This window comes from Triticum dicoccoides, chromosome 1A, assembly GCF_002162155.2.
Source record: "Triticum dicoccoides isolate Atlit2015 ecotype Zavitan chromosome 1A, WEW_v2.0, whole genome shotgun sequence".
NCBI classification, from domain to species: Eukaryota; Viridiplantae; Streptophyta; class Magnoliopsida; order Poales; family Poaceae; genus Triticum; species Triticum dicoccoides.
The window spans coordinates 564,279,199-564,291,870 of record NC_041380.1 but is presented as its reverse complement, the minus strand read 5'-3'; the positions used below and the strand labels follow the sequence as shown (position 1 = coordinate 564,291,870).

Below are 12,672 nucleotides of genomic sequence, written 5' to 3'. Positions count from 1 at the left end.
GTATAGTGGTCAAGCCTATGCGGAAGTGGTGGTGGTGGTTGATGAAGAAGTAACCGTCCCTAAGTAGCCTAGACACCTTAGGAGACTCAAATCACTCCTCAAGAAACCACATATGCGTTGGGGATCAATATGGGTTAGGTTGCGGAAGTCGGTGCCAGTGTAGCGGATGATGTGGTGGAAGCCCTAGGCAAAGATGCCAAAATTGTCAAAATTTGATGGAGTCAAATGGTGATGGTAGTATTTTTGTGGGAAGGGGGATGTCAAGATCTTTCCAACGAGCTAAAGAACGCGAAAATCGGACTCCAGATGAATTAGTTATGGCCGAAACAAAAATCAGCCGAAGTTGATATCTACAGGTAGCGGATGTCCGGAAAAAACGGTCGTCCGGTCGCCGGACGTCCGGATGGGTCAGAAATCCGCTGATTCTACTCGGGTTAGGGGGTTCCGGTCATCCGGTAAGGTCGGACGTCCGGTGGTTCCTGCGGCTCCGGACGTCCGGTAAGGTGACGGTCGTCCGGTGTATCGGGGTCAACTCCAGATCCGAGATTCGGGGCGCGATTTTGGGGATTTTGGGGTCAAAATTGATGAGATTTCGTGGATGAAAGATGGGGAACCTTGGGGAGATGCTAGATCCACTTGAAACCAAGCAAATCCATGGATCAAAATCAACAAAACATCATCAAACCAACAAATCACAAAAAAAAATTGGGGCTATTTTTGGTGGAAATTTTCGAATTTAGGACGAAATCAAGCAAAAGAAGGCTAGAAAATGGTGGGGGAGGCTCTGAAATCGTGATCAACGTGGCTCATGATACCAAGATGATGTAGGGTAGGAACCCTAGGGGCCGATCTTTCATGAAAGGAGCGGATCCCGTCCAAGAACGCGAAGAACACGAGGGGAAAACGAGGAAAAACACAAGAGAAAACACGAGAGAATCACTCAACCAACAAGAATAGATCACACATGCGCTAGATCGATGAACACAAAGGTGAGATACAAGATCGAAAGTCAACAACGGACGATACAAAGGTAGCCGGTCTTCTCCGTGAGGAGGTCTTGATGTTCTTCTCCAAAAGGAGGTCTTGAATCCAAGGGGATCTTCTCCGAAGAGGCCGCGGTCTCTCACGAGGAGTAGATCCGATGTGGATGAGCGAAACTCTATCTCTAAGTATGAGCTAAACCAACGCTAACCCTCAAATGGTGGAGGTGGAGGAGTATATATAGTCTAGGGCCACGAAGGGATAAGTGAGGGCGAAGGGATACATGGGCTCGGCCCGATACACTGTGCACAGACATGCATCGGACGTCCGACGGGTACCGGACGTCCGGTGGCTCACGAGGGTCCGGTCGTCCGGTACTTGTCGGACGTTCGGCGTTTTGGCTCGGTTGACATGGCGTCGGATTTCCGGAGACGGTCGGACGTCCGGTCGCTAGAGTGTGTCGAACGTCCGGGACTTGTCGGACGTCCGCTCGTTTGGCTCGGGTGCGGGATTGTCGGTCGTCCGGTCAGGGCCGGTCGTCCGGTGGGTCTTCAGGTGTTGGACGTCCGGTCCCGACCGGTCGTCCGGTGGCTGGAGCTTCTTCTGTAGCTCTTCTTCTCGTTCCTCCCGCTTGGTGTCCTCGCCTTCTTGTCCATGGTCTTCCTCTTAGTTCCTGGTCATGCATAGCACAGATGTTTGAAGTAGTAGCCATGTCTCACGTATGGAAAGTGATGGTTCGAAGAGGAGCGAGTTCACCTTGTGTCCAATGATGTATAGATGAGGTCTCGTCTTATGTTCTCTTAGGGCTTGGAGAGTAGTCGGAGTGTACATGGGGATGAACGTGGGATGCTCCGCATCATTACTCTCAATGAAGAGACCATGGATGACCGTTTTGTTGTGGTTCCTCCAAGCAACCTGCACCTGCATTTCGCTGACCTGCTAGAGAGCATGGATGGAGTGGACGTGACTTTTCATGTCGCCGGACGGATGTTCTCGGCCCATAGGCTCATTCTCGCCGCGAGGTCACCTGTTTTCAGGGCGGAGCTCCTTGGAGCCATGAAGGAGAAAGCCGGCGGTCCAATTGAAATCCATGACATGGAAGCTAATGTGTTCAAGTGTTTGCTCCATTTCATATACACCGACTCACTGCCTGATCTTCAAATGGCTAGCAACCAAGGTGAAGCACATCTAGATGTGATGATGGCTAGCCACCTACTCGTGGCAGCAGACAGGTACAATATCGAGAGGCTGAAACTGATATGCAAGCACAAGTTATGCAGCCACATTGATGCCGACATGGCGGCGACCAGTTTGGCGTTAGCTGAGCAGCATTGCTGCAATGGACTCAAGGAAGCCTGTCTACAGTTCCTTGCTTCTCCTTCCAATTTGGAGGCGGTGATGACAAGTGATGGCTACAAGCATCTCAAAAGCAGTTGCCCATCTGCCCTAAAGGAGTTGATTGCTAGGCTCCTGCCGCCTAACATGAAAGCTGCCAAGGATATTGTCATGGCACTTTAGTAGTGTCACGCATGATGACCACATCTAAATTAATTATCTATGCACGTCTCAGATTAGTTTTTTACTCCCTCCGTTCCTAAATATAAGTCTTTCTAGAGATTTCAACAAGTGACTACATACAAAGTAAAATGAGTGAATCTACACTCTAAAATATGTCTACATACATTCGTATGTCGTAGTCCATTTAAAATGCCTAAAAAGACTTATATTTAGGAACGGAGGGAGTATATATGGTTGGATGTGTGCCTTAGTAGAAGAAAAAGAAAAACCGGCTATCTATGTTTGTTGTTGACTCTGCAGTTTCATGTTCTGTGCGGTCTGTATCGAACTCTAATTTCTCTTCTAGGGCTTAAATGAAATTGAACGCCGTGCATGTGGCCACTTTGTTCGAAAGAGAACTATCTATTTACATCCATATTGCAAGTAGAATGAGATTGATTGGGTGACCCCTATGTTTTCTTTATGCTGAAATGCATGAATGTCAAAAGAGGGATTTCTGCTTGGTTCAGTTTTGTTATGTTCTGCAAGGGCTTACTCTATGTGGAGTTTTACTTTGCCTGATCTCATATATAGAGATTGCACTCCTCTAGTTCTGCTTCCCTATTTCATTTTTCCTGGGAGTTCTTCCCTAGTTAAAAGGTTTCAGCCTTTGTCTATGCTGTTTCTTTTGGACTGCCCCTCGTTGTAGAAGATAACAAGTGCACTCTATATAATTCCATGTAGAGTAACTGTTTGTCCTGGCTTCCGACTGAAGAAGCGAAGATATCCCTCTTCTGTTTTTGTTTCTCCTTTTATTTCCATGTTCAGTGTGACTTGGCCAAAATTTGGATGGGCTGAAATAATCTTGCTTGGTTAATGAACTATTGGCTCGCCTTTGGTTGATTGTGATTCCAAGCACAGAGTTCTTGTGTTATTACTGCAAGCATATTGTTCAGACATACTGGAATGCATGCTATTGAACTGAATCTGAGCATGAACACTTCTTTTTTCTTTTGAACTTAAAAAACAATAGATCGTGCAGCCCAAGTTGTTTATCTGGCTAATTTTTTTAAAAATAATTCACTTTTTGTTTAATTTTCATAAATATTACACACAATACAACATTTTTAAAAATAATACGCAGTCGGCCCGCTACTGGCCGACTGGGCCTAGTCAGCCCATAGCAGGCCGACTGGGCCTAGTCAGCCAACAGCTGATCCATCTGCCACGTGCCACCCGCCTATTCGCCAGGCCATGTAGCGAGGGGAGCTGTTGGCGCGGTCTGTTACGAGGCGCCCACCACGGCTGGCTCCTTCTCCTCTCTCGACACCTCCAGCCTCCAATTTGTATACCAAAATGGGCCGGTTTTTTGCAGATTTAACATCGTGAATGGGTTGTACGTAGTTGGGGGAGCCAAGGAAGACCTCGATCTCAACCTCTACCATACCCATGCCTGATCCTTCTGTCGGGTCCAACCTATACCCACGCACGACCCTACGTCCCTACCCCCTATACCCACGCACGACCCTACGTCCCTACCCGTGGTCTGAACTTAGACCCACGCCCGACTACGTCCCTACCCCCTATACCCACGCACGACCCTACGTCCCTACCCGTGGTCTGAACTTAGACCCACGCCCGAACCCATCAGGCGACCCGACCGCATCTGGCACCCATCGGGTCTGACAAAATTAATATTTTTCTTTTAAAGAAGACATAGACGTTGTATTGTGCATGCATCGTTCACTCCTAGCGACATGAAACCAGCGGTCTCCATTTTATAGACGGAGCTCCCTCACCCATGCTCTCGAACAGGCGAGGTGGGACTAAAGGTTCAGCCTCTCCTTTATTTGCTGGACATGTGCACGCTACACAGGCTTCATCTTATATGGGCTGAATGTATATGTGCAGCGCTCTGTGCATGGGCCACTTGCTGAAGGTGAAAATGGGCCATACCAAACGTGTGAATAACATACAGAATAGGCCCGATGATGGCTGTGGTCGTAATGATTGTGCCTTGCTCTGTTTGTGTGACTGCTGCAGTGTATTTAGATTAAAAAGAAAAATATAACAGGAAACAAATAGTTTATTAATTATTTATATTAATCGGGTGACCCATCGGGTAACCCACGGGCACAAACTTAAACCCATACCCTACCCGTGACTAATCGGGTTACCCATGGGTAAGACCCATGGGCGAGGTCGACAACCCATACCCTACCCATTTGGGTCGGGTGCCCATGGGCGCACGAACCCATGGGTCGGATTGCCGGGTTGACCTCGATCTAATGATGGAGTAGCTCGTGGTGGTTGTGGTGAGCATTTTGTTAGAGCATTTTTAGCACATTGGTGGAGGTTGTGGCGGCAGTGGAGGTGGAGGTAGTGGTGGTGAAGTGGGGGCGGTGTGGTGGTGGTGGTGGAGGTGAAGTTCCGGCAGTTTGGTGGAGTTTCCGGCTCCGGTTCCGGTGATTGAAGGCCACCGTTTGTCGTTCGCTCACATGCTTCAAGGGTATATTTCAACACTCATTTTATTTTTCGTAGTTGCTCTGGTAGTGTTTGATAATATGTTTTGATGTGAAATAAATTAGGTGTGTGATTGTTGTTATTTGCTCCGGTAGTATCCGTAAATATATTTAGATGTCAACTATTTAGTTGTGTGAAAATTTGATGTTGCTCCGGTAATATTCCGTACTATATGTGGATGTCAAAAATTTAGGTGTCAGTATTTGGAGTTGCTCCGGTAATATCCGTAATATATGTAGATGTCAAATATTTAAATATTTCAATATGTGTAGTTGCTCGGCAAATTTTCGTACTATATTTGTAGGTATGTGAATATTTTTAGTTGCTCTGTTAATATTCCGTAATATATATACATGTCAAATATTTAGTACTGGGGATATTTTAAGTTGTTTCATAATACTTGTCTGTCGTTGAAAAAAAAAATAGGTTAGCCGAGATGTCCGATGTAGTGAAGTTCATATTTTACTACGGTCCTGGCATTGTCCAAACAACTGAGATGGGAGCTGATATGAGTAAATTTACTCACATAGAGGTGCCAATGAGTGTATCTCAAACATGGTCTGTCATTCAGTTAAAAGAATGGATTACATCAAGTTTAGATACTGAAACACACACCGTCGGTGTTCATGCATTATGGACACGGCCAAGTTCAATAATTTACTTTTATTTGAGGCCAATAGAGCGAGACTCCAAGTGGGTAAGGTGGTTACAAGGTTGTGAATGCAGGGGATGCAATCCTGTTGCCTTAGTGCTTCTTGTCGTGAAGGAGGTTAATGCACATGAAGGCGAGGGTGGCTACGATCTTGGGCAGAGCAGTGGAGGGAGGTAGTTATCAATGTCAAATGCTGGAGATGATGGTTACGAACTGAAAGAAATATGCCCTAGAGGCAATAATGAAGTTGTTATTTTATATTTCCTTATATCATGATAAATGTTTATTATTCATGCTAGAATTGTATTAACCGGAAACTTGATACATGTGTGGATACGTAGACAAAACACCATGTCCCTAGTAAGCTTCTACTAGACTAGCTCGTTAATCAAAGATGGTTAAGTTTCCTAACCATAGACATGTGTTGTCATTTGATAAACGGGATCACATCATTAGGAGAATGATGTGATGGACAAGACCCATCCGTTAGCTTAGCATATTAATCGTTCAGTTTTATTGCTATTGCTTTCTTCATGTCAAATACATATTCTTTTGACCATTAGATTATGCAACTCCCGGCTTCTATTGCATCTGAGGGGGACATGTTGTCCTTGTATCCATTCGTTGATGAAATCAGTGTGTTTGAGGGGAACTCATGTAAAGGTTGAGGGGAACTCATGTAAAGGCATGAGCGTGTTGTCTTGTCTAATATTCGGTGATATTATTGTCGATTCAACCACACATCCTATCCATTTATATTGGTGTCACGACGGCAAACGTATTGTACTGGTCATAGTTCAGGTACGGGACTGTCTGAGTTCTCCGTTGGGAATGACACTTGTTCGTAAGCGTGTCGATGACGGATCCGTAGGAGCGATCGACACTAGTAAGTCCCGTGGTCGATTCTTGGGGGATTAAAGAGCTCTGCTCTTCTACCTTTATGGTTCTAGTTGAGTCTGTCGATATCGGAGTACCCCTCTTAAGATCATAAAAGTATGAAATTTCCCCCATGTGACTTCGGGGTTGGGAAGCTTGCGGTCATATGTGATACCAATATTTTCCTTGTATGTTTCCACTAAATCTGACTATGTCATTCATTTTGCTCATTCCCTTTGAAACATGTTCAAATAATTATTACATTGTTCAGTTCATCTATTGATCTGCATCGTCATACTATTCTCCTTGTTGAATAGTGAAGTATCTGCTTGCTAAGTATGATTTGTCGTATTTGCCTTGCTTCCTCTATTTTTTAGATGTAGACGATGTAACTTAAGTATACCCGGAAGAGGTCATTCAAGAACAGGCTAGACCAGTGGGTGGAAAACGATTAGAGAATTTAATGAATTTTGGACATTTGTAAATGGAAATGAATTTGTATAGTCAATATATGAGTTTTTGTAATCAACTGATGGTTTATGCCTGCTTAATCATGCCTTATGTGACTATAGGCCTTTTGGTCTATAGACGTGTGGCGGCTGTCTCACTTAGGCCTGGTCTCGGGGCGTGACACCATGTTTCCAGCCTTTACCGGCTAAACTCGGCCAACATTGCGTTCATCCAAAAAATATGGGGCGGGCGACATCTCAGACTTTCGGCCCATTAATCTCATCCATGCGGTTGCTAAGATCATCATGATGATGATGGCAACTCATCTTGCCCCCACATGTTAGCGCTCGTCTCCAACACGCAAAGTGCATTTATCAAGAAAAGAAGCATTCATGATAACTTTATGTATGCTTGCAACTTGGCATATCGTCTTCATCGAAACAAATCTCCAACCTTGCCCTTCAAGTTAGATATTAAAAAAGCTTTTGACTCGGGCAGATGGGACTACTTGACGGACCTACTGAGACATCATCACTTTCCAAGCCGATTCAGAGATTAGATTTCCATTCTCCTTTCCACGGCCTCATATAGATTTCTCCTCAATGGTGTTGCAAGCGACCCAATCAAGTATGGTTGTGGTCTTCGATAGGAGAATCCGCTTTCCCCCTACCTTTTGTGCTTGCCATTGAATCGCTCCACCACATCCTCGCCAAGGCTACAAAACAGGGCAAGCTACACTCGAGGCCACCCCATTCAGGCATCTCTGTATGCAGATGATGCGGTCATTTTTTTTGCACCAATCAAGGAGGATATCCATTTCCTGGCATCCACTCTCAGCTCCGTTGGTGATGTTACTGATTTAGTCACCAACTGCAACAAAAGCCTTGTGGCACCCATTCGATGTGCCACCATCAACCTTGACTACATTCTCTAGGCCTTCCCCACGGTCAAGATCTCATTCCGAATGCAATAACTTAGCCTTCTATTGTCAATTAAGAGACTCAAGCGCATTCACTTTCTGTTTTTGCAGGATAAGGTGGCTGCCAAACTCCCCCTGGTCGGCCATGCATGTGGCAAAGCCAGGGCGCATTGTCTTGGTCAAAGTGGTCATCATGGCCATTGCAATATACCAAATCACACCTCTTGACCTCTTGGTTGAAGTTACGAAAAAGATTGAAAGTCTGAGACAAATGTAAGGCAGAGGATGTGATTCGGTGACGGGAGGCAAATGTAAAGTTAACTGGAACCTTGTCTGCAAGCCCAAGATCTATGGTGGGGGGGAGGGGGTTGGGTATGTTAGACCTTAAAAAGTTTGCTTCTGCTCTACGTCGTTGTTCGCTTTGGTTCGAGTGGGCTGACCCGTCAAAAACGTGCGCTGGGATGGGGACATCCTGTTCTGAGGGTGATAAGGATCTTTTTGTGGCGGCCACAAGGGTGTGCATCAGCGATGGTAAGACGGTGAAATTCTAGGAATCCTCTTGGTTGAATGGTATTTGGCCCAGAGACATCACACCTAAGATTTTTGAGATATCAGAGAGGAAGGCATGTGTGGTTAGCAAGTCACTGGACAATACTTGGATTCACCAGATTGATTAACACCCAGGACTCACCTTGACACATATCCAACAGTTTGCTAAACTCTAGGAGATGATTGCAAGTGTAAATCTCAGACATGATAGGAAGGATACTATTTCATGGAAATCCACTACCAGTGGGGAGTAGTTCATGTGACGGTGTACTTGGCGCAATTTGCGGGCCTCACCTACAGCCCCAACACTGCCATGATTTGGAAGATGTGGGCCCCTTTCAGAAGTGCAAATTCTACGCCTGGTTAATTCCTCAGAACCGAGTTTGGGCGGCTGATCGACTGACGCGAAGTGGTTGACCTAATTGTCCCCTTTTCCGTCTCTGCAAACAAGTGCAACAGTCGGCTCACCTGTTATTTAAGTGTTGGTTCTCTGTTCGAGTTTGGAGCGAGATCACCGCCTAGCTTGGCATTCACGACTACACGCCAATGTCTTGGCAGAATGAGGATTCGGTTTGAACTTGGTGGATCAAGGCGGTGAGCGCGGGAGACCAACACAAGAAGGCCCTTGCTTCGGTTATGATGCTCGTCTCCTAGGAAATCTGGAAGGAACCAAATGCAAGCGTTTTTCGCAACATGGCTGCTCCGACAACGATTGTCGTCAGCAAAATCGAGGAGGAAGCCCGCCTCTGGGAGCTTGCTGGAGGCAAGCATTTGATTCTTCTTATGTCGCTAGAGTCGAACTTTACTTTTTGCCGCTTTACGACTTATGTCTAAACCTTCTTCTTAATTAATAAAAATGGCAAATCTTTTGCCTTGTTTTCAAAAAAAAAAGTCCTCACCACACTGTAACCATCCAATCCACCAGAAATGTCCGGCTAATCTGTAAACTCTCCTTTATTAGCTCTCCACCATAGGAACATAACATTCAAATAATAACCTTGGAGCTCTTAGATGAAACAAATTCACCTCAAACATTTGTTAATAGAAATGATCTGGTCTTCCCTTGTGAACAACGCGTAGGAATACATGCATGCATATATCAAGTAAATGCACCAGAAGCAGCCGCAGCAGCATACTATATACGCATGCACAGTATGCACCACACATAGTGCACGCACGTACGTATAATTTGCTGCTCCCTCGGTCCTACGGAGTCTTGATCGTGCACTTCCGCATCACAGCGTGCTGTCCACGTAATAATCACACAATGTGAAGCGCGGCGAGCGAGGCCACCAGCATCAGCAGCCGCGGGAGATTCCGCAAGGAGACAGAGCCTGCAAAATACGCACGCAGCGCCGTTAGTTAGCTGTGAGCAGTCCATTTTCCTCCGTTATTTATGCCGGCCGGAGACTCGGTGTAAGGCTGTGTGTGCACGCGCGTGTATACGATGGTGATCTGATCTCGACGGAATAATGGAGAATCGGATGGAACCTAGTGAGGTTGCATTGCCTTTGGTAATGGAGGCAGGGGCGGGTGCAGATGAATTGTGATCATTACCAGTTGGGGCCATTGACGGAGGCGGCGGGGAGCCCGTTGACGGAGCCGATGGAGGCGGCGGAACCGCACATCCGTTGTCGCCGACGGCACCTACAAGATCAAGGGAAAAGGTCTCAGGCTAAGCAAAATAGCAAGAAGAAGATGACGATGAAGAAGAAAAGCTGGCGGGATCTTACAGTTGGTGCAAAAGAAGGAAGGGTCGTTGCGCGCGTTGGGTGTGCCCGGGTTGCACTGGCAGTGGAAGTAAGGGGAGCTGTCTTGCTTGACGCACGTGCCCTCCGGGCCACAGTCGACGACTAAGCAGGCTGGCACGAAGAAACGGGGGAGATCAGTCAAAGCATTGCTAGAAGAAAAACAGTCGAGCATGCATGCAGTACGTAAATCATGGTTTGAATTCCGAGAGTTTACGGTCAGTTGTGAAATTCTTTCCAAACGGCAGCCCCGGCTTCGGCTTGGGCGTGTGGCAGCTAGGAGCCGAGGGACCTGCAAACAAAGGCCAGAGACGTGGGTTTTCCCACGAGATGCATAACAGAAAAAGCGAAAGTACCTTTTTCCACCCAGGAGCAAATGCTCGAACAGTAAAGTCAAGAAAATAGAAAAAAAATTCAAAAAAAACTGTTTTTTTTCGTGACATACTTTCACAAATGTTTGCTGTGTATGCAAAATTTGTCACGAAATAACTTTGGTGGAAGTCGTGCCAAAAAAATTCAGAGCTCAAAAATGCTTTTGTAAGTAACATTTTCAGAGCATCAACTTTGTTTTTTTTACCACGCCTTCTACCAATGTGATTTTGCGGTGAAATTTTGCATCCGCAACAAACATTTATGAAAGTATGCCACAAAAAAATTTCAGAATTTTTTATTTTTTTCAATGTTACTGTTCACACCAGGAGCATTTGCTCCTGGGTGTAGAAACTCCATGTCCGCTCAAAAAACTGTACTGTACTACATATAGCATATGGTTGCTTGGCTTACAGAGAGGGAAGTTGCAGGGCGTGATTGGCTGGAGGAGGTCGAGGCGCAACCACCCTGGGCTGCAGTCGCACTCGTAGCCGTCGGGGGTGGGCAGGATGGGCACCTTGCAGGTGCCCATGCCGCAGCTTATTCCGTCGCACGCTGACGCCGTGTCTCCTGCAATACAAATTTAACAGCGAGCCTACCTCAGCGCTCAGCACACAGCTTGCAACCAACTGACTGAGCAAGTGCATGGCCGTCGAACAGGACTGACCGACGACGACGGCGGCGGCACAGGCCACGGCCAGCAGCGCCACGAGCAGCACGCCGGCCATCTTCTTTCTACTTGTCTGGCGCTAGTAGCTAGGATTCTCTTTCTTTTCTGGGGAATGGTGCAACATGTAGGACGCAATTTGTACAGGTTTCAGGGGAGGGGGCGGGCCGGGCAAAGCGGGGCGACAGCTTCGTGTGTGCTATTGCTTGTTCGGGGTCATAGGTTTCATCGCCTGTGCCAACCTATCCGTGTAGGGTTTCCCGTGTCTTCACGACATTTTCTCTTCTTTTTTTTCTTTGTTTGAGTTGAGGCCTTGTCGTTTTTGGACACGAGAGAGATGGTCCAGTCTTTTGTTTCTCTCTAGCAGCTCATCATACGTGAGTGAGAAGCAACGACGTAGCAAATACTCCCTTCATAGTTAGCTAGCTAACAAAATTTGCGGTCCTAGCCAAGGGGGGAGAGGAGTTGGTGGTAGAGGTGACCGAGGAGGAAGAACGACACCACTTGGTGGTCGAGGAAAGGGGGTGGTACTGTGAGCGATGACATGGAGGATGTTAATGACCTATCGGCGGGGGATGATGGCAAAAGTGCCCATAAAAGGCTGATCAAAGATGATGGCATGATTAATGTTCGAGGGCAGACGTTTCCAAACCTTGCAGGGAAAGTTTCTAACATTGTGTTGCTCCTAGAAAATGGGGTTTTGGTAGGGGAACAAGGATCTGCACCCCCTAATTCTACTCCGGGCAAGGTACCCATTGTTAAGAAGGCAGGGACATGACGGGCTTGTGGAAGACACTGGTATGACAACCGAGGCGGCTTCCAGGATGGAGGACCGCCGGTCCCAATGAATTTAATTAGTTGGAACTGTTGGGGAGGGGGGAATTCTCGGACAGTTTGTGAACTTACGACTATGGTACTGTCGCATTCCCCCACACTTTTGTTCTTGCGTGAAACCAGGCAAAAGGAAACCAAGATGAGAAGAATCCATGGCCGACTGGGACTTAAAAGGGTTTGCGGGTGTGGATAGCAAATGATATGAGTGGAGGTTTATCTTTGTATTGACTTGAGTCTTGCATTGTGAATATAATTGATAAAGAGGAGTAGTATATAGATGCAACTATCCAATTACATGACGGAGCCGAGCAGTGGAGGGTAACCTATGTACATGGTGAGCCGCATGTTGAAATTTGTCACCTCATGTGGACAAAACTCCTTAATTTGAGAGGAATCAGTGACATTCCATGGCTTGTAGTAGGAGACTAAAACGAAGCTCTTTGGGGCTTTGAACACATGTCAGCTACACCGAGGGGAGAACCACAAATGATAGCATTTTGAGACACTTTGGAGACTTGTGGGTTGATTGATGGCTTTGTTGGTACATCATTCACATACGATAACCAAAGAAGTGGACATGGTAATGTTCGTTTTCGTCTTGATCGAG

General features: G+C 46.4%; 1 protein-coding gene across 1 annotated transcript in view; it reads left to right on the top strand.

Moving 5' to 3' along the window:
- Positions 1 to 2,499, top strand: part of LOC119333855 (BTB/POZ and MATH domain-containing protein 2-like) — a 10,005-nt gene extending 7,506 nt beyond the window's left edge. The window contains exon 3 of the mRNA XM_037606618.1: positions 1,841 to 2,499. Coding sequence (XP_037462515.1) covers positions 1,841 to 2,499 — 659 coding nt within the window. The remainder of the gene's footprint in view (positions 1 to 1,840) is intronic.
- The last annotated feature ends 10,173 nt before the right edge of the window (positions 2,500 to 12,672 follow it).